Below are 22,937 nucleotides of genomic sequence, written 5' to 3'. Positions count from 1 at the left end.
GGGACCGGTACCTTTTCTGGGCCTTTTCTCAACTGGGGAGCCCCCCAGAGGCCGATGCACGGGCAGAGGATGAAGATAGAGTCCCTCCATACCCAGAAGTCCCACCTGTTTCTTGATGTCTCCTCTGCTCCAGGCCTTTGAGACGAATCTTCTCCCTGTCACGCAGGTTCCTCCTGGAGAAAGAGTGACAAAAATCACAGGAGTCAGGGACATGGCTAGAAGGGAGACAGAGTATACACACTCTGTGGGGGGCAGATTTAGCCTTCTTTCTACCACACTCAATGAACTTGTCGAATAAAGCTGGCATTTCGACAATATAGAGGTGGCAAAACTGGTAAAAAAAAACACAGCAACTGGAAGAGGAAGACCCCAGACGTCAAGTGAAACACTCAAAACATTGGAAAAGTTCCAAAAATTGAAGATATGCCCAAATAGGTTGAGCTCAATGCTCCAGGGTCCTGCTAGCAGGAGCCGGAAAGAAGAACTGAAAGTAAAAGGCCTTTGGCTGTGCATCCTGGGATACAGAGGGTCTCTGGAGAGTTCCTTAAAGGCATGGTATCCCTTTTCCAGACAGCCTATGGGGCTTGTCTGTCCAACCCTTCCTCTCTATCTTGACAAAGGATTTTTGTGAAGGGGAGTTTCTCTAGGTGTGAAACTTTACAAAGTGTATAAAATGTAATATTATTTGGTTATCTTTTTCACTTCAAGATGATGTGCTGGCCAGTGTAGCCTTGTAGTTTTAGGCTGCATTATTTGTCTTTGATTTTCTCTTAAGTGTCCATGCAGGACTGCCGAACAAGACAACTTAAGAGACTATTTTGATTGCTCCGGGGTCCACGCACATGGGCGGGACTATTCACTAGATTATGAATATACACAGTGATCCCCTACTACAGAACAAGAATTTTGCCCAGATCCCCCTGCTAGTTCCATCCTAACAGAGTTGAACCACCCTTAGTCACATATATAGTGCCTTTGGACGTTTCGTTGACAAAACCAGAAATGACATTGAACTGCCCTACAACTTCCACTTTCTTGCTACCATAGGCAAAACGTTTGATGCATGAATTATCAAGGCCCGATATATTCAACCTGGCGAACTCTGATTAACCAATTAAAGTGAAAGGTTAACCAGAATCAGCCATAACTTTCACTTCAACATTGTTAATTGTGATGTCACACACAGGATTTTGCCTTTTTCTAACTTCACAAATGGATGACACTTGAATGGTGCCATCCTCATGATCTGTTGGAGACAGCATCAATATTACACTTTCACCGGCATCAGACTCATGTCTTCATCAATAGACTTTAAAACAGTATCATTGTAACCAGTGGCGGCTCCTCCATAGGGGCGTTTGGGCGCCCCTCCCCTGCTTTCTTGCCATGCGAGAAGGCAGAAACATAAATAGTAATAACTACCATTTATATTCCTGCCTTCTCGCACTGCAAGAAAGCAGAAGTGCCTGGTTGGGGGTGAGCGGCCCTGCTCAAGGGCAGGGGGGATGGCTTGCCCACTGTTGTTCATACCGACTCTTTGGGCAGCCTGAGGCCGCCCAGTCAGTATGAACAAAAGTGGGCAAGCCACTCCCCCCCTGCCCTCGAGCAACACCGCCCACTCTCCCTTCTCTCTATGTACGCTGCCTACATAGAGAAAAGGACCCAGGTGGGGCGCGCTCAGATTCGCCTCACCAGGTCTGATTGGCAGAGGAGAGGGAGGGAGGCTGTCTTTCCTGATGATGTGAGGAGAGTTGCAGCCGGCCGGCCCAGAATAGAAAAACGCACAGCGGGAGTCGGGATCCATCAAGAAGATGGCGCAGGACGGTAAGTTTAAAGTTTTATTTTATATATATATTAGCCATTAAACCCCTCCCGCCTCCCCCCGCTGCGCGACAACCCAATTTTAACTCATCCCCCGCCCGTAATGCTGGCCATGACTGAATAAATGAAAGTCACGGGTGAAGCTGTGGGAACAGGTACTTACATACCGGGTCTGCCACGGGATCGACCTCTCCTCCAAAATCAATGGCAGTCTGACAGTGACTACTCCATGACAGCCATAAACAAGCAGAGCGTTCTTGGATCTCACAAGCTGACATTTTTCTTCTCTCCGCCTCTTTGACAATAATATTGAAATCATGTACAGTTGAATTTGTATTAATTTATTTCATACAGTGCTTGGAATGTTCTATAATTTTTGGAAAAGTTAATGCTACTTCTAAACTAGGATCCTCTGTGGACAATAACTGTTCCTGTATTTTTCGATTAGGTTTTTCAATTAACTGATCTTTTATTATCTCATCTTTGAGATCCAAATAGTTAACGTAGAAGTTCTCCTGTTGAAGAAACTTTCGGCATTCCAACATCACATTCTTCATTCAATGAAACTTTTTGATTATCATCTCATTCACCAACTGACCGACTTCCTCTTCCTTGGTACCCACACATACCAAAACAGTTTCTAAGAGAAGAATGTTAAGTATGCTCCTGTCATTAGCACCTAAGTTATATATCGACTTTTCCTTGGACGTAAACGACTCGCCATCAATATCCTCTAAGTAGACTTTGAATATTTCATGTCATTGTTCCGAACTTGATGGGGGGTGTGTCTGGGACAACTAAGAAAGGAGATAAAGCTATAATTCACTGAGTTGCCCGAAGTTATAGCTCAGCTGCTGCCAGGAATTTCTGCCACACTATTGCAGAACTGTCACTCCAGAACTATTTTGAGTAAATGAAGACAGACCCCAATATGTGCTTGTCATTATCAACAAAACTGAGTAGATTGGACGGTCACTACAAATGTGGTTCCAACACAATTAACTGCACAAACTTAAGTAAATGTGTGCTAGTCATCGCCAACATAGATTTCTTGGAGAGTTGATCCTACAAGAAACTGGAAGCAGATGTTAGCAATTAAAGATAGCCTCACTGGAGGATCAGTCAGTCAGTCATTAAAACTTTATTCGGGTTATTACAACCATAAAAGTATACACAATACATTTATAAAACTTTATAAAAACACAAAATATATAAAATTTGTAAAATTGTAAATCAGTCCTTTCCGGGAGGAAACCCTAGTATCCTCCTAGGATGTGAAAATTACAAGGGTGAACATGAGAAAACATATGTGACCAGGTCTTCCAAACATAATACATACATTGAAGTGCAATCTCGTTACCATACGCCTATACCTCTGTACTCTGGAGAAACCCCCTGACTCGGCTCATGTATTTACCCAAGGCGCAGGCTATATCCAGATTTACCATCCCCACCAGGAGATCTACAGCTTGCTTTCTATTCATAATCCTATACATTTTGAATAGCGGGCCTAAAATCTCCTTACGTATATCAAGGGTCATCCTACAGTCTAATAAAATATGAATAATATCACAGGAGGTACCTAGCGTACATGTGCAATTGCCATTACTATTTATCATGTAATTTTTAACCCTGGTATTTACATAACAGGGGTTTATGCCCATTGTCAGTTTTAAAACCTCTCTTCTTAAGTGCTGATTCGGCAACCTATCCAAGTAAGGGTAGGAGTGGACTTCTGAAATCCATACTTGGATCATATGGGGCACCGATATTTTTTGTCGGAGATACTCTTGATCGCATATGCAGGACACCTCCGCTCCCAATGACTGTAGTTCTTTTTTGCCTACATTGGTATGTCCTAACTGGGTATCTAGTTCTATCCCTAGCTTCCCATAGGCTTCCTTCACTGGAGGATCGATTGTTCTAATTGTTCAAGGTGGCTGCCTATCATGATGCCTTTCCCCTAATCGAAAAATGACCACAGTGATGACGCGCACTGTAGAGAATGCTGCATGTAGGGAATGTTACCCTATTGTTGCCAAATTGACCAAAATGGCCACCAATGCTGATGCGCATGTTCAATGAATCAGACTATTGCCACTAACTAGACCAAAATGGCCTCCAATGCCGACGCGCACATTTAATGCGTTAGCTTTGTACGACTTTGCCTGACTCAGTGCATAGTCCGCACAGAGATGTGCACCAAATATTAACGCGCACATGTGCAAGGCATTGGTTTCCATTTTCTTGTTTGTTTTTAAGTCCTTAAGTAGGGATAAGGTTGATTTAATTGTGCGCCTACTGAAAGGCCTGGCCAGACGTACTTATACCTGGGACGGCGCTTAGTTAAGGTGCAAAGGAAACCTCTGTTTCGGGCAGCAGCCGAGATGCACTGGGAGAGTTCATTCCTCCTGAAAACAATACCAAGCTGGGTGTCTATGTGCTGCAGTTTGTCACCACTGAAAGGCCGACACCTTGTTCATGCAGCAGGTGAGTTTATTCCTTCATGCAACACAGAGCACCAAGAGATTGGAATGGAGATACGACCCAACACAGAATTGTAAAACGGCTCACAACCAATATAGCTAAAATCTTGGCATCACAATTTAACAAGGGGAGAGGCCGATAAGAGCAGCACAGATAAGGGACTTTCATAGGCTTCAGAAGAGAAATAATGGCCTTGTGCATGGATTGTAGAAGAAGCCTACACGGCCACGCCTCTTCATAGACTGCAAGCAGTTGGGGTGCTAATAGCCAGGCATAGTGCTTTTAGACTCTGCTGGGAAGCCATCACCCTGCAACGCGTTACATGTGGGAGGTAAACTAATGGATGTAAGGATTTTGTCTAGAGTAGGGGCAGGTCTAAAATAGTCTGTGGGTATCACTCAACCACCCATGGCCCACATCGGCGAGGTATTTTATAATGTCTTCAATGTGGGTGGTGCCAGGAGAGGTATACAGCCTCTTGTAAAAGGTTGATAGCTTAGAGAAGATACACATGGGGTTGTGACACTTCTCCCCTTGGAAGTGCTATGTCTACGCATTATCGTTTGTAGCTCGAGGACGCTGAATCATAGCAGCTAACGACTATTCAGACCTCTCTCCATCATCAGAGACTAAAGGTTGTGCATATTTGCCCTTCGGCTGCATTCTTATTTCTCTTCTCCTCCTTTCCATTTTTTTTCTATCCTCAAGCCACTCTGGCTGCTATTTTGGTTGACGTATTCATGTAGAAGCAAGCTTGCCATCAGTATTTTGTATTGTAAAAATAATCAATGTTAGCAGCAAAACCAGAGACTGGTTGCTGGTGACCGCATCTTCAACATGGTTTGCTCTGAGATTAATATAGAACAAATAAGAGGTTTAGTCATGCGTTGTGGTGTGTTCCACATTCAAAATTAATGCATCTAAAACTTACCCTCTTTTGCACCCTGAAAGTTTTTTAAAGCCAACCGACACGCTCCTCTTCTAGAATAAGCCTTTGCATAGTTTCTGTTTAAGGCAATAGCTAAATTACAATCCGATTCAGCAACAGCGAACCTAAAAAGAACGGAAATGTATTTGACAGAAGCAAAGACAAACAGAAAACGTAATACATGCTTTAAGATAAACATGTACCTTACAGAGATAAGCTTCAAAATAAACAAGTACCATACAGAGATAAACGTATCAACAATTTTTCGCTTTCAACTTAATAAATGGTTTTAGAAGTACATATTAGTGCACAATTTTACAAAAAACACAATAACCAATACAAACATGATAATAAAATGAAAGTACATCCAATCAAAAAAACATACTTGCATCCCGCAGTGAACCCCCCTCCCGACACACACACACACACACACACACACACAACCCCACACACACACACACACACACACACACACACACTAGTACAAGAAGAGACCTCGGAGCAAGGTTTTCTGTATGCCTTAAGGACCCATGTGAGGCTTTTTTCCAAATTCTTTCCATTAATGTGTATTGCACACATTGTGTCATGAAATGCAAATGCTACTTACCAGTATGCATCTGTTCTTGGCATGTAGGGCTGCTGACATTCATATCTGTGCATAGATCGCCGCCTAGTGTTGGGTCCGGATGATTGCACATTGTTGTCCTGGAAGAGTCTTCGAAGTATCACGAGATAGGTGGCTCCTCCCCTGGACTACAGTGCGCATGGGCATCGCCTCCATCCCCAGATTGTTTTTAGCCATTGGCAGAGATGGAGTGAAGTATGTGAGTGATGCCCATGCTAAGAGCATATAACTATATGTAAATGAATGCTGCAGCTGCTACAGGCGCCGGGGAGGAGGGCGGGCGATATGAATGTCAGCAGCCCTACATGCCAAGAACAGATGCATACTGGTAAGTAGCATTTGCAGTTCGAGGCATGTGGGCTGCTGGATTCATATCTGTGCATAGAATACATAGCAGTCCCTCCATTAGCGGCGGCCGCCCGTGCCAGCTGCAGCCGTCTGAAAAAGCGTTTTGAGAACAGCCTGGCCAACAGCTGCCTGCTGTTTAGAGTACACATCTACACAATAATGCTTTGTGAAAGTATGTGTGGTTGACCAAGTAGCTGCTCTACAAATATCCTCTAAGGGAATGTTACCTAGGAAAGCCATAGAGGCCCCCAACTTTCTAGTGGAGTGGGCTCTTGGTGGAATTGTGAGAGTGCGTTTAGCTTTAGCGTAACAGATCTGAATGCATTTCACTATCCACCTAGCGATCCCAGCTTTGGAGATAGCGTTTCCCTTGTGGTGTGTGGCAAAAGCAACGAAGAGCTGCTTGGTTTTGCGAAAATCTTTTGTCCTGTCTACATAGTACATCAAGGCTCTCTTAACGTCAAGGGTGTGGAGCATCCGCTCCGCCAGCGTCTCTGGGTTCTGGAAAAACACTGGCAACTCAATTGTCTGGTTTATATGGAATTGAGATACAACCTTGGGTAAGAATTTAGGGTTAGTGCGGAGCACAACCCTGTTAGCGTGTACCTGGAAGAAAGGTTCTTGGATGGTGAGCGCCTGCAGCTCGCTAACCCTCCGTAGCGATGTGATTGCTACCAAGAACGCAACCTTCCAAGTTAGGAACTGAAGCGCACAAGAGTGCAGTGGCTCGAAGGGAGGACCCATCAGTCTTGTAAGAACCACATTGAGGTTCCATTCTGGAGCTGGTGGTGTCCTTGGTGGAATGACTCTTTTGAGTCCTTCCAAAAAGGCCTTGATTGCAGGGACCTTAAAGAGCGACAGGTGTCGCCTATTCTGGAGGTATGCTGCCATAGCAGACAGGTGAATGCGGATGGAAGAGTACGCCAAATTGCATTGATACAGGTGGAACAGGTAACAAATGATGTTTTGAATGGAAGCATCTAACGGGTCAATATTATGGTTAAAACAGTAGATGACAAACCTCTTCCATTTAGCCGCATAACAAGCTCTAGTAGTGGGCTTTCTTGCCTCTCGAATGATGTCCATGCAATCGGGAGGAAGATTGAGGTAGCCAAACTCTAGGACTTCAGGAGCCAGATCGCCAGGTTGAGCTGTTGCGGATCTGGGTGCTGAATGTCGCCATGGCTCTGCGTCAGAAGGCTGGTGAGATGAAGCCTCTGATGCGGTACCACGGAGAGTTCCAGAAACGTGGTGTACCATGGTTGGCGAGCCCACGTTGGAGCAACTAGGATGAGAGTCATCGAGTGCTGCCTGAGCTTACGTGCCACCAGCGGTATCAGGGGTGCTGGGGGAAAAGCGTACGCAAATCTGCCTGACCAGTTCATCCACATCGCATTGCCCTGTGATTGCGGGTGTGGGAACCTGGCGGGGAAGCTTTGGCATTTTGCGTTCTCTTGCGTGGCGAACAGGTCTATCTCTGGATGACCCCACTTTTGGAAGTACGGTTGGAGTACTGATGGATGTATCTCCCACTCGTGCATTTGATGGCTGTGCCTGCTGAGCAGATCCGCCATCTGATTGTCCTTGCCCGGGAGATGCTCTGCCATGAGGAAGATGTTCCTCTGAATGGCCCACTTCCACATGCTCTGAGCCAGATGAGACAGCTGTGGAGAGTGTGTGCCTCCCTGTTTCTAGATGTAGTACATGGCCGTCATGTTGTCCGTCCGGATCAACACGACCTTGTTGCACAGATGTACTTTGAACGCCTTTAAGGCCATGAAGACTGCCATCAGTTCCAACACATCGATGTGCATCTTCCTTTGCTGTAGTGTCCATAGTCCCTGCACCGTGTATTGGAGTACATGCGCTCCCCATCCCTGGAGAGAGGCGTCCGTCGTCAGGATAATCTGTGGCACAGGCTCCTGGAACGGTCGGCCCTTGCAAAGGTTTTGTGGATTCCACCAATGCAGAGAGTTGTACGCCCGACCGCTCACCAACACTAGGTCTGTCAGTTGCCCACGAGCCTGAGTCCACTGACGTGCCAAGCACTCCTGAAGCGGACGCATATGTAGTCTCGCGTGCGCGACGATGGAGATGCAGGAGGCCATCATGCCTATCAACTGCATGAACACCTTCGCTGGAAGCGAGTGCTGAGGTCTGAATCGTTGGATCATCGCTTGGATGCTGGCGATTCTCACTGAATTTGGCTGCGCAGTGGCTGCCAGCGTGTCTATCGTCGCGCCCAGATACTGCCGTACGTGGGCGGGCTGGAGATGAGATTTCGGATAGTTCAGCGAGAATCCCAGATCGTGCAGGAGATGAATAGTGCGTGACACATGGTCTGCGCACTGCTGTTCTGTCTTTGCCTGAATGAGCCAGTCGTCCAGATAAGGATAGACGTGGACGTTTTGGCGTCGCAGATGCGCCGCCACAGTCGCCAGGCACTTGGTAAAGACTCTTGGCGCTGTGGTGACCCCGAACGGCAGAACCCTGAACTGGTAGTGCTGGTCTAGGATTGTGAATCTGAGATACTTCCTGTGGGAAGGATGCAGTGGGATATGAAAATATGCATCCTTCAGATCCAGCGTAGCCAGGAAGTCCCCCTGCTGAAGCAGAGGGAGTACTTGCTGTAACGTGAGCATATGGAAGTGCTCCGAGAGAATGTACCAGTTGAGGGGCCTGAGGTCCAGGATGGGCCTGAGGGATCCGTCCTTTTTGGGGATTAGAAAATACAGGGAGTAAACGCCTGTTCCCCTTTCCTGCAACGGGACGAGCTCTATTGCCCCTTTTTGCAGCATGACCAGGACTTCCTGCTGCAATAAGGTCAAGTGCTCGCCGGACATAGGACGGCTTCTTGGGGGTATGTTTGGAGGAATGGAAGTTAGTTCCAGACAGTAACCGTACTGGATAAGAGACTTGACCCACCTGTCCGTGGTGATGGATTTCCACGCGGGCAGGAACTGCTGGAGTCTCCCCCCGACCGGTGTTGTATGGTCGGGGGGCAGTGACAAGATGTCACTGTTTGTTGGCGGTGGTGGACCTGGAGCTGTTGTTTCCACGTCACCTGCCCTTGACGTTATTGCCTCTGTAGCCACCTCTACTCTTGTTGTTGTATGAGGTTTGAGTGTTATTTTTGTAATACTGGGTGGACTGCGATGCCTGACCCCTTGAGGTGCCTCTGGACGTGGAGCGACGAAAGGAACCGCTCCGAAACTGCTGAGACTGGAGGGCCCCCATAGACTTGGCAGTGTCAGTATCTTTTTTCATCTTTTCCAGCGTCGCATCCACCTCAGGGCCAAACAGGTGGTCAGGATTAACTGATTGGTTCAGTATTGTTGTTTGAATATCGGGCTTGAACCCTGAAATTCTAAGCCAAGCATGCCGTCTAAGCAACACACTGGTGTTGATTGCCCTGGAGGCTGTATCGGCCACATCTAGCGCACATTTTATGGATGCATTTGTAATGAGCTTTCCCTCCTGAATCAGCATTTCTCCTGCCTCCTTGTACTGGTCAGGCAAGTGTTGCAGCAGTGATTCTAAGGTGTCATAATGAGCCCTATCATAGCGTGCAAGTAGGGCCTGTGTGTTTGAGATTCTCCAAATGTTAGCTGCCTGTGCAGCAATTCGTTTCCCAGAGGCCTCGAAGATTTTGGACTCTTTGTCTGGGGGAGGAGCGTCACCAGTGGATTGCGAGTTCGCCCTCTTCCGAGCGTTAGATACAACCAACGAGTCCAGAGGCAAGTGTCCCTTGATGTATGTTGGATCCGAGGGCGCTGCCTTATATTTCCTGTCAATGCGAGGGTTGATGACACGCGCCCGGGTGGGCTCCTTGAAGACCTCCGTTGCGTGTTTGAGCACCCCCTTAAGCATTGGCAGTGTCTTGACTGACTTTTCGGCTACTGAGAAAGTGTCAAATAAAAAGTCCACATCCACAGGGTCTGAGTGCAGCTCGACGTCGTGGTTAGCCGCAGCTTTCTCGAGTAGAGCGTTGAAGGCCGCTGAGTCCTCCGTTGGTGAGGTCTTTGCCGCAAATAGCTGCGGTTCCTGACCCGATTGCGGGTCGTCCGGGTCGGCTCCGGCAGACCAAGGTCCATGTTCCTCCTCCGGATCCGAGTACGCCGGATAGTTGTACTCGTCCCCCTACTCATCTTCAACATCCCCCGCTTTCGAACACGTTGGAGAACATTCCACATGTGTGGGAGATGAAGGCTCCATAGGGTCTGAAGCACCCGTCGAGTCTTTCTTGTTTTTAAGAGGAATCCGAAAATGCTCTAGCACCGGTTCCGTGGTGATTTTTCTCTTGAGGAGGGACAATTTCCCAGTATTGGCGTCGATGAAGACTTCTCGGCGCTCTTCCTCCGCGAGTGGCTGGAGCCGAGGCTTCGACACTCCCAACGCTGTTTTGGACGTCGATGTCCCTTTCGAGGGCACGTCCGCCCCCTGCTTCGGAGCGAAGGCCTTCGGCGCCGATTTTGGTGGCAGGGTGTAGCGAATAGGCGTCTGAGCCTTCGCCGGCTTCGATGCGGGCTTCGGCTTCACTCCCTCCGGCTCGGGAACCTCAGCGCTTCGAATCCGTTGGAGGGATTCAACCACTTTCTTCGCCAATTGCGGAGAGGGCTTGACTTGCTTGTGCGCTCCCTTAGAGTCGGGAGCCGAGTCTGCCGGGGGCAGCCCCTTCGGAGTCGAAACCGTGCCATCCTTGGTTCCGACGGTCGGAGCCGGTACAGCCGGAGCCTTGGAATCGCCTTGGCGCTTCTTCGGAGCCTTCTTTTGGTCGTCGACCCCGACCATCTTCGGCGCCGACGCAGCCGCGTCGGCCACCTTTGCCTTCGGCGCCGACCCCGAGGCCTTGGGGTCGGCCATCTTGGCGTGGCTCTTCGAGTCGGCCATCTTGATTGCCTTAGGTGTTGACACCTCCTGAGCCCTCTGCACCACCAGCGGAGCTTTCACTTTCGGTTTCGAAACCGACTGCGTGGATCCCGATGGCTTCACTTTCGTTTTCGTCAACGGGAGTGGCTCATCCGAAATGTCCGTTGCCGGGCCGAGAGGCGAGGCAGTTGGACTAATAGCAAGGTCTTGGGTAAGGCCCGAAGGCGATCCCTCGACCTGGGCCGTATGTTGGGGATTGACCCCTGAGTCAGTGTGGGGGTGCTCTTCCTCCGAGCTATCCCCCACGGTGGCAATGGCCTCATCGTAGTCCCCTACCTTGTCGCCGGCTTCATAAAATTCCTCATCCTCTGCGCCGTGGTCCTCTTCCTCCGACGCAGGGTTAGAGTCCGAAACCTCAAAACCTTCAAAGATGTTGTCCGGCAGGGTCGCAGGGGGCGCCGCCAACTGGGCCTGGAGCCGAGCGGCCCGACGATGCTTTAGGGTCTTCTTGCACCGGAACTTCGAGCAGGCCATACACCTGGTCTCGTCATGGTCCGGTGATAAACACTTGTTGCACACAGGGTGCACGTCGAGGAGTGAATACTTGGAAGTGCACACCGGGCACTTCTTAAACAGAGTCCGTTCCATGATGGGAACTTGGAGCGTCGAGTAGGCCCGTCCGCGCCGAGAGCACGCGGAGGGGCAGGAAGCGTTCGGAGCTGAGAATAAGATAACCCGAACGAAACAATACCGACGCCCAGCCTATAGACCTTTTGGTCTCAAGTAGAAAACGTAAACTACTATCGGTTCCGAAGAGGGAACCGAAACACATCCGAACCCAATGGCGGAAAAAAACAATCTGGGGATGGAGGCGATGCCCATGCGCACTGTAGTCCAGGGGAGGAGCCACCTATCTCGTGATACTTCGAAGACTCTTCCAGGACAACAATGTGCAATCATCCGGACCCAACACTAGGCGGCGATCTATGCACAGATATGAATTCAGCAGCCCACATGCCTCGAACCTAATTTGAATTGTTGAATTTGAAAACCAAACAAAAATAAAACTGCTGAATTGAGAGCAAGAAAAAAAATCTAATCCTGGTCACTTAAGTAGGTGTCATTATGATGCATTGCATTTACCATGATGCATTGGGGTGAACTGAGTGCTGGGATGTGAGGCAGTGTGTGCCCACCCTCTTTTTCAGATTGCAAGCAAGAGTCTGGGAAATGTAAGCCTTAAGGTGCTGAGTTCTCCAGACTTTCAGGCTCATGCACGAGTAACACATCCAGACCAGGTTTTCATCTATGTATTTTAGGACTTTAGTCCTGTCTATCCAACTATAATATAAAAAATACAATCTCCAGGACGGAAGTAAAAAATATATTATCCATCTTAGATGCAGTGTTATGCTGGCAGGTTTCGCAAAAGAGTACTCCCCTCTGTTGTTTACCCTCCCAATACCCTGACTTACGGAGACTCACTCCTTTGTAGAACTCACCTTGTACAAACCACAGAGGAGCAGACAACCTGAAAAACATCTTCCTAAATGGAACGAGAACGTAGAAATGGGTGCTACACCGAGACCCACTTCTCCAAATGTTTCTAATATCTAAAGCTCACATCCTCACACTATCCCCTTAGCAAGGTGAGTGGGCAATTTCCCCCACTCATCCTTTGGCAAGGAGGTGTTCAAACTAATAGTTCCTCCTGCATACAGGGAGCGTCTGCGGCAAGAGGCACCTTTGCCACGATCACCCATGTGCAGTTAAGAGGGGGTTTAAAGAGTAGCATCACTTTGCACTTTGGTAGTGTCTAGGGTGAATGGGCAAATGTTCCCTCTTTCCTATTATTTTATCAACAACAATGCCTCTGACACCATAGATAACACTAGTCTCGACCACAGCCCCCGACTGTGGTCGAGACGCCGGACAACCAGACCCCACCATTGGAGGACGCTATCAACTTCAACTTAAGAAACGCCTGTTTTGCTTTTTTCACCCGGAGCGAGGAAATATAAAATCGTGAACCGACACGAAAAAAGTTTGAACCAAGATGTCTCGCTCCTTGTGACACCTCCCGGATTATCCTACGTTACGCCATGTCGCCACATTGCTCAGCTCCATGAACATACAAGACCACAGGGCAGCACCGTGTATACACATTCCACATACCCCACCACCAGTGAAGAGTTGAACAGTGTCACACCTTGGCCTTAGTGCAACACTAAATGTGCATCTAGAGTCCACCCCTTCATATTGCGGCTGCAATATTATACTTGGTACACTTGGAACATATACCATGGCTTCCCGATGAAGGCTCATAGCCGAAACGCGCGTAGCAATTACAAATTATTTCTAGCCATGTTTTCTGACTAATACTACATATTCCTGTATATATTTTTTTTTTTTGTACCTTTTGGATCTATTTATGAATTGTATATTTATATTGAATTGTATTGTGATGCACAAAAAGTATAAAATGCATTACATGAGAATCATTGTTGGATCTAAACCAATGAATGTTAAAAAGGTTGATCCTCAATAATAATAATATTAAATAAAGCACCTTTTTACTATATGCTCTAATGTGTATTGTCAATCCATAGTCAGTATTCCTTGTTGTCAGTTTGTGTCCATTTGAAATTTATGTTCCTAAATCTCTGTCTTTTCAAACCATGAGCACGATATGCCCCTTCACAGCCCTTAGGCCAGGCCGTATAGAGAGTAAATTAAACCTCATGGGCTTTTGGGGGAGGGGGGACTATGAATAACCCCCAGGCCAAGAGGGAAGGAATGAGGAGAAGGAACTTTTTTCTCTGTCCCTGGACTGAAAAACCTAGTGGGGCAAGAGACGAACTGTGAGAGAGCCATAAGAAGAGGAGTTTACCTGTTCATTTTCTATTTAAAATTGGCGACCCGCGGGGGGGGGGGGGGGGGGGGGGTTAGCTTCGCGGGCAAGCAAGATGGCCGCGTAAGCTCGGAGCTCCGCAGACCCTCCGACCCTCCACAAATATCCTGCCCGAAATCCTGTTCCACAGCGGTGGATTCCAATTGGCGAATGGTCACGGACGCGGGAACCGCTTTCCGCTTCCAAATCCGACATTCCTAGACAAAGTTATGTCGTGTTGAACTTTGTGCCAGAGATGCGCCATTGTCCCGGAGGTGGCTGGTGATCGAGACGACGCGGCGCATGATTGATATGCGAAGCGAGCATCTCCTGTTCTTGCTGGCGGAGTGCACGTAGCTGCGGAGTTGCACATTGCTGCCTTGGCCTTTGTGGAAGCTGAGCCTCGTGCCTACTCAAGTGCCTACTGTGTCATCGCCGTATTGCCCTTTGTTCTCTACGGATCCATCATGGCCGGCAGGGGTGATCCCGACAGGACGGCGAACCGTGCTAGCAGAAAGACGATCCAGCCCCAGGCCAATAAAATCGACCGATATGCACAACAAAGGAGCTCGACCTCCGTAGTGGCTCAGTCTAAGGACCCCTTACGCACGAGCTCGCCCGAAGGGTCGGAGCCCACTTTACGGGACATTATGGGGGCCATCGCAAGCATCAGGACTGAGATGCATAAACAGCACGAGGTCCTGGCACATAAGGTGGACACCCTGGCCATTGACCTCAACTTGATCAGGGCCGACCTGGGCAAAACTAAAGACCGAGTTAAATCCCTCGACATCAAGACACCCAGCCTCACGACCGATGTCTCGGACCTGCAAGCGGAGGTCCGCACCTTGAGGTCGGTTAATGACCTGTTCTCGAGACGGCTGGAGGATTTTGAAGGACGTGCCAGGCGGCAGAACGTGGGCATTATCGGAGTACCGGAGGGTGCGGAAGAAGCGGCCGTCAATCTCTTTGTCGAGGACTTGGTGAAGACCCATCTCGCTCCAGCTGGTCTCAGTCACTTTTTCTCGGTGGAACGGGCCCACAGAATACCTGGCGGCCCCCCGAAGACGGGTGTCGCGCCGAGGCCCATCATCGCCCGATTATTCAACTTCAGAGATCGGGACGTGATTCTCCAGGCTTCGAGGCGACATGGGCCTCTCAAATTCCAGAATGCTGATGTGAATTTCTACCCGGACTTCACCAGGGCCGTTCAGAGACAGCGCCAAAGCTTTGCGGGGGTGAAACAGCGCCTTAGGGACTTGGGGCTGAAATACTCTATGCTGTTCCCCGCTAAACTGAGAGTCGAACGTGATGGCCGAGCCCTGTTTTTTGACATGCCCGAGTCTGCGAGTGACTGGCTGGACACTTTGCCACACCGCCGAGAAGAACACGAGGACACTCCGAAGGCGCCTCTGGTGGCCCTGATCTTCAGGAATAGTGCTTTTTGCACTGCCTCTGGCGGTTGGTGTGCCCGTTGACTGTGACTAATAATGCCAAGCTGCTGCACTTTTACCTATCCTACTCTCACATAGAGGGTGGCAGGGGGGACTGCACGGGTTCCTTACTCCTCTAGGGTCTTTCTTTGTAGTTTAGTTTAATGGGGCGACAGGCACACTGCTGGTTGGGGGGGCTTTTTAGTCTGCTGCAGGGGTGCAGGGTGGGGGGTGGTGTTGGGGATGGTTTTGTGTGTTCTTTTTGTTTCCTTCTTCTTTCTCTTAGGCGATGGATCGTATGCTCTGTCCTGTTTCATTGTTCGTTGAGGCTTTTTGGGGTTGGGTGGGACTTGAGACATGACGATGGGGGGTAGGAAATTGCAAGTTCTTTGTTGGAATGTCAATGGCTTGGGTGATCGTATTAAAAGAGGGGTGGTATTGCAACTGCTTAAAAGACATATGCCGGATATTTTTCTCTTGCAGGAGACTCATTTGGTGGGGAACACGTGTAGAGCACTCAACAGGAAGGGTTTCAAAATGGTGGCTCATTCGGGGTTCTCTTCGGGGTCCCGGGGGGCGGGTGTTATGGTGCGTACGTCCCTTCCTTTTGAGATTGATTACACTATAGTTGACGAGAGGGGGCAGTACGCGGCTGTTTCAGGGCGTTGGGAGGGGCGTGCCCTGACATTGGTTTCGGTTTATGTTCCTCTGTGTTTGCAGAACAACACCTTCCAGGACCTTGGTAGCGCCATTTTGAACCTGCCCGCGGGGTCTTTGACTGTGGGGGGTGATTTTAATTCGGTTTGTTCGGGATCCTTGGACAGGCATCCGCCTAGAGACCTCCGTAATACGCAAATGTGGTTGCCCACCTTTCTTGATACCCTGGGGTTGGTCGACTGTTGGAGACTCCTTCATCCCACCCAGAGCCACTACTCATTTCATTCTGGCGCTCACGGTAGCCTCTCCAGGATCGATTACGTCCTTACCCTGGCGGCTCACGCACAGGCGGTCTCCGAGGCCCGTTTTCTGGCGAGGGGTATCTCGGACCACTCCCCGCTGTGGGTCTCATTCAACTTCAATATTGTCGTGCCGGAACAACCTGTGGTGGTCAATCCATGGTACTTTCGGAACCCCAAGACTCGTGGTCTCCTGGCTAAGGCTATTGACCTTTATTTCACGGAGAACGTGGGGTCTGTCTCATCGGCTGCCACTTTGTGGGAGGCTTTTAAAACTGTCTTGCGGGGTGCGGCCCTTACTCTCATAGCGGAGGCCCGTAGAAACAGAGATGCCCACATGGTGCGTATCGAGGCAGAGATCATGGAGCTGGACTCCAGATTAGAGGCGGGCCCTGAGCTTGACCTGCTGCACAATCTCTCCCTTAAACAATCGGAGTACCGGGACCTTGCTACCGACGCTGCCCTCGTACTGGGCAGGGAACAACAGGGTCGGATTTACGACATTGGCCACAAGGCCGGGAAGCTGCTGGCCTGGCTCGATAAGAAAGAGCGGGCCAGCCGTGTTGTCCCGGAGGTATTGGGAGAGGATGGAGTGTCAGTCACTGATCCGAGCGCCATTGCGGAGTCCTTTTCGGACTACTTTCAGGGCGTTTATGCCTCGGTCTCGGACCGGTCTGAAGCCGATTCGGCTGCTTTCCTCTCTGATATAGATCTCCCGTGCTTGTCGGACGCTGATCGCGACGATCTAGACAGGGACATATCCGTGGATGAGGTTGCACTTGCAATCCGTTCCTTGAGGTCTGGCAAGGCGCCGGGCCCCAACGGCATTCCGGTAGAACTATATAAGATTAAACCGGATGTTGTTTCCCTGCATTTGCGTAATATGTTCCTGGAGGCGCGGGAGGCTGGCCTACTTCCCCCTGACCAGAGGATGGCCACCATCGTGGTCATCCATAAGGAAGGGAAGCCGAGAGACTTGTGCCAATCGTATCGTCCCATCTCTCTTTTGAACGCGGAGCCTAAGATTCTTGCCAAAATGCTCGCCAACCGTTTGATTGGCGTCATCGGTGACTTAGTGCACCCGGACCAGTCGGGCTTTATTCCACACCGCAACACTGCTCTTAATCTGCGTCGACTTCACGGTGCCCTGGCTAGGGCCCATACGCTTGAGGAGCCGGCGGTCCTGGCGTCATTAGATGCCATGATGGCCTTTGACTCCCTCGAGTGGAGCTACCTGTGGGCAGTGTGGGCGAAGCTCGGTTTCGGCCCGGAATTTGTGGGATGGATCAAACTCTTATATATGTAAATGTAAATGTATGAAACTTATATAGCGCAGGACTTACCCTGGGGCATCTCCGCGCTTGCTTAGGGAACCCGTCCTGGTATTCCCCTGTGAGATAACCCTGGAAGGGTATCCACAAGGTGAAAGCCAGGCATCCCGCCGCGAAGGGCCAATGTGGAGATTAAGCAAGCTATTGCCCAGAGTCGCAGAGTGTGAACCCGTGAGTCGAGAAGGCACCGGAGCGAGAATTATCGAGTCCATGGGATTATTGAGCCCAAGACCCGCCGAGGCGGGGAATTGAACCCTGGTCCAGGGCCAAAACTCAAGCTCCAGGTCTGCCGCCCCTAACCCCTGAGCCACACTTCTCCACTATATACCGGACCGCTGGCTAATGTAGCTGTTAATGGCTGAGTTTCCGCGCCTTTTGCTCTTCAGAGGGGCACCAGGCAGGGCTGTCCTTTGTCGCCCCTCCTGTTTGCACTCGCGCTTGAACCACTTGCGGCCCTGTTGCGGGCCCATCCCGACCTACATGGTATCAGATGGGCCCCTGACTTCGAGGACAGAGTCTCACTGTACGCAGATGATATTCTTTTGTACCTCACCTCCCCCTGCAAATCCCTCATTATGGCCTGTGACGTGCTGCGGTCTTTGGGTCGGTACTCCGGCCTAGTTATTAACTGGACCAAGTCACATTTGTATGTTCTGAAAGGGGGAACACCACGCCTTCCAAGGGGCTGCGGCATACAGGTGGCGAGCCAGGGCTTCAAATATTTGGGGATTTATATCTCCACTAATTCTAAAGCGCGCTATGAGCACAATCTGCTACCCCCTCTTCTACGCCTCCGGCGTGATGTGGAGGCTTGGCGCAAACTTCCGCTTTCCCTGCTTGGGCGCGCGGCGTTTGTTTAAAATGATGTCCTTGCCCAGGTTCCTCTACGCCCTGCAAAATACTCAGGACCCGGTCCCAGCTCGATACTTCGGTGAGATCGATAGCCTGCAACGCGCCCTACTTTGGGACGGCCGTCCTCGCATCGCTATCACGAAGCTTACGCTACTGTGGTACGATGGGGGGATAGCACTGCCTGACGTGCGAAGGTATTACTGGGCCTCCCAGTAAGTGGCAATCAATCACGGCCTATACGGTCCGGAGAACAACCCAGGGTATGCCATGGATCGGTGGCTCTTGGGCGGCGGTAAACACTACAGGGCACTCTATTCGAGGTCTCTCGACAGGCGGATGTCTGCTCCAACGAAAACCGCGGTCCATATTTGGAAGGCGATTACAAAGGCGCAGGGATGGAAGGATAGACTGACTAAGGCGACCCCATTGTACGACTCTGACATACTGGGCAAATTGTGGCATACTAAGGGTTTTGATAAATGGGACCTGATTGGCATTTCCAGGGTGGAAGATATGTTGAAGCGTGGCGAGGTTAAGACCTTTGCCCAGTTACAGGCAGAATTCCAGCTGGGTGAGACGGAATTCTTCCGGTATGCTCAGTTGCGCCATGCATTGCTATCCGCCAAACCGGAGGGGGAGGTGATTCCCGACAGCTCCCCTTTGGAGGACAGGGTGCTGGACGGCCATATGCCGGACAGTGCCATTTCATTGTCTTACAAAAACCTTATCAATGTTCGTACTGACCTCCTCCTGGGTGTGAGGGACCAGTGGATACAAGATGGGATAGAAATTGATGACGAGGATTGGCAGAGTGCGGTGTCCTCCCCTAAGGAGGTTGCACTCTCTTCCCGTCTTCGGCTGGTGCAGCTCAAAATCTTGCACAGAGTTTATATTACTGGTCCCAGACTTGTGCACATGGGCTACTCTGTTGATGGACTTTGTAGGCGCGGCTGTGGCGCCCTCGCCACCTTCATGCACATTTTGTGGGAATGCCCTGCAATAGCATCCTACTGGCGACGCGTGCACTTGATCATGAGCGAGGTGACTGGGGTAGAAGTGCATGCGGAAGCCAGGAGATGCCTCCTTAACATCTGGGGTCCGACAGACCACAATGTGGCCCAGACCCAATGGGTGACCCTTGGCAATATGGTAGCTAAACGGGACATCGCGCAGAAGTGGGGAGCTACAGTGGCACCGAAGGTTGTACAGTGGAAGGCCAATATGGATTGGTGCATGTTCCAGGAAAAGACCGTGTATGTTGCCAGGGGTAAACCTAAAAAGTGGCAGAAATTGTGGGGGGCTTGGAACGAATATAGAGGGGACATCTGCGTGCCCCCAGACCCCGCTCCGCAGGAGGAACACCTATCACCGTAGCCAGAGACACCAACTATATAATTTTATGTTGCTATCCTGTGTTTTCCTCCCTCCCCACTCCTAGTACTCTATTCCGATGGTCATAATTGTGCTCACTGTGCCCTCCCGACCCCCCGCAATGCCTCACTGTTCCTCACATTCCATTGCCTCTTTCTTTGTGCCAGTTTTGGTGCTCTGTTTCTTTTCCTTCATTTCGTTTGTGTTTCTCATAAAATTTAAAATCAACCTCATTCGTTCTGATGTACTAATTCTTGCACTCTTGCTCTTCTGCTTCGAAATGCTGCCTCGCCTCCGGGATGTCAGGCTGAATAGCTGTGTGCACTGTTTTTAAATAAAGGTTTTTAAAAATTAAAAAAAAAAAAAAAAATTGGCGACCTGCAATGCTCCCCTCATTTTATCAAATTTTTCTAGTGTTTCCCTCCCACTGTTTAAATACATTAGAAGTTAAACATATCCAAGTTTCTAGTGCATAGTGCTGTGCATTGTTGTTCCTGATGCCAGTGTTCTTAAAGCTTGCAATTAAGGAGTTCAAAGACCGTCTGAAATATATACTTTAACTTGCACACTGGGCACTCACATTTGTCCTTATAACTCCAAAAGAGCTGAACATATTTTCACTAAACCAACAAAAAGCACAGAATGGGGAAAAAGGCAGGTGTGCATTACATACTTGATGGCAATCTGTTCAAAGGTTTCAGAGTCTAAGTAAAATAACAATTTCCTACTGGAATCCATTGTAGAAACAAGTGAAAGACAGTACGTCCTTTATATATTTTTCTCGGAGTCTGGTGCACGTTGGTCAAGGTGGTTAACGTGATAAGGGATGATATAGATATATATCCCCAGCATGACTCTGGACGGCAGAAACATTGTGGCCCTCATCCTCCTGGACCTCTCTGTAGCATTTGACACAGCCTCACCCATCCTAAGGTGACATACTCCTATGGACCTGCACCTTTCGTACAAAGTCAGTTAGCCTGACACCTTACACCACTGCAACCTCATCTGCGGAGTTCGCCGAGGATCTGTCCTAAACCCAACCCTCTTCAGCACATACATGATCCCTCCAGCAAGCATCGTCTGCTCTCACATTAATGCCCTCTTTTAAGTCAACAACACACTACTCATTCTCTTTCTCAAGGACTAGAAGCCCAGTATCTGGATCAAGTTCAGTTCAGAAACTGAACAGCAACAAGACCAAAGTCTCTGATCTCTGGGAAAAGTTCTTCAACGTGGGTCTCCAACTGGTGCCAACAGTGCTAGGATCGACCCCACCCATGCAAATAACGTTGGAATCTGAGGAAGATTTTCAAATGGCTCCCAATCAGCACCCGGAAAATCGTCATGCATGTCATTGTCACAAGCAAGCTGGACTATGGTATTGCCCAACAATTTCATCTGCTTTCATCAATATTCTAGACACCTCTGCTTGTCCAGACTTCTACATGCACACATCCCACGCATATGGTAATCAAGATCAACCGAAGGCTGCAGACCATTCAGACTCACTATCAACCTCCCACGCCACACTCACATCATGCAATACCTGAAGGAGCTCCACTAGTTTCCCATACACAAACTAGTACAACTTCTCACCCCCACTTTGAAGGCACTACATAACACTGGCTCAGCATATCTCAACAATTTCATCTGCTTTCATCAATCTTCTAGACACCTCTGCTTGTCCAGACTTCTACATGCACACATCCCACGCATATGGCGGTCAAGATCCGGCTTTTGAACCCTCTCCTACATCACTCCTAGGAATCTGGAACTACTTGCCTCTACACATAACATCCTCTTCCTCACTCCATGAATTTGCAAGAAGTTGAAGACCTGGCTTTTACAGTAGTCTTACTTGACCATAGGTTTGGCTAGACTCACAAATGTTCAGCGCTAGGATGCTTACCTGGATGATAGTGCGTGCAACAGTTCTGCATAGCAGAACATATATATCCCAATAAATAAAAACCATAGAGTACTTTCACCCTGCAAGGTATGGCGCACACAAATGCTACATAAAACAGGATCCTTCTGCAATCAAACCATCATAACAACTGATGTGGCTTTACACACATCAGCTCGAAACCAAATACAATTTAAAAAAAGCATAAAAAGGACCTTCAAACATCAAAACCTTTTGAGCTAAAATGGCACATTGTCAAGTCTCAAAACTTTCTATGAAAGGTAAACTGTCAGACGAGCATGGAGGCTTCAACGTTCGCATTACTATATAGTTCCTCAGCGTATTAGTTCTACCATGGAATAAAATACACAATGGTATGAAGCAAAGAAAGGGACATAGGACAGAAACTCATATGAGATACAGGACAGACACTCATTTGAGATAGAGTGAAACAAAAAGCGTGTACTTTAAATACTAAACAGATAATTCTCAATTAGCAATTAATCACATCAGATCAATTTTCCGGTGCACATGGTGATTGAGTACTATGTTGGAGCTGGTAAGGTAGATCAGTAGACTAAACTATCTACGACAGAATGATATTCAGCCTGAAGGTTTTATTATCTTGATCCTTAATATTTATGGGGAGATGCATTTGTTGGGATGCCATGTGACAAATGCATCTCCCTTGCAAATTATGGTCAACATTTCACTAATAAAATACCAGAAACATTGGAAACCTGTTCTCCCTACAAGAAGCATAAACAATCACTACAACCGTCGAAACAAATGAAAGACTTACTTCTTTAGATTATAGAACACAGCTGCTCGGTTAGTTGGCAAGACTGGATTGTATGGATCAGCGGTCATCCCTCGGGTGTAACTTTCTAGTGCATCATCATACTTGCCTTCCTTGAAAAACACATTACCCTGCACAAATTATGATTTTGATTAATGTTGTATTACCCTACTAACACCTTAAATAATACATCATTTTAAATGTTTGATTTCTATGTCAATGAAAACACTTAATAGAAAGATGAACTGGGCATTTTAAGCAGAAGGAACTAAAAGCAACATTATAATAATTAAGTACTTGAAATTATCATAGAGCCTC

General features: G+C 48.7%; 1 protein-coding gene across 11 annotated transcripts in view; it reads right to left on the bottom strand.

Moving 5' to 3' along the window:
• Positions 1-22,937, bottom strand: part of RPAP3 (RNA polymerase II associated protein 3) — a 385,109-nt gene that overhangs the window by 253,325 nt on the left and 108,847 nt on the right. For all 11 annotated transcript variants that reach the window (XM_086919117.1, XM_086919121.1, XM_086919116.1 and 8 more), the window contains 2 exons: positions 22,623-22,750; positions 5,240-5,361 (listed from right to left, as the gene is read on the bottom strand). In XM_086919117.1, the coding sequence (XP_086775243.1) occupies positions 5,240-5,361; positions 22,623-22,750 (250 nt within the window). The remainder of the gene's footprint in view (positions 1-5,239; positions 5,362-22,622; positions 22,751-22,937) is intronic.

The sequence above is a fragment of the Lissotriton vulgaris genome, chromosome 1_1 (assembly GCF_964263255.1).
Source record: "Lissotriton vulgaris chromosome 1_1, aLisVul1.2, whole genome shotgun sequence".
NCBI classification, from domain to species: domain Eukaryota; kingdom Metazoa; phylum Chordata; class Amphibia; order Caudata; family Salamandridae; genus Lissotriton; species Lissotriton vulgaris.
The sequence above is the reverse complement of the archived record's forward strand: the minus strand, read 5'-3'. Positions and strand labels throughout refer to the sequence as shown.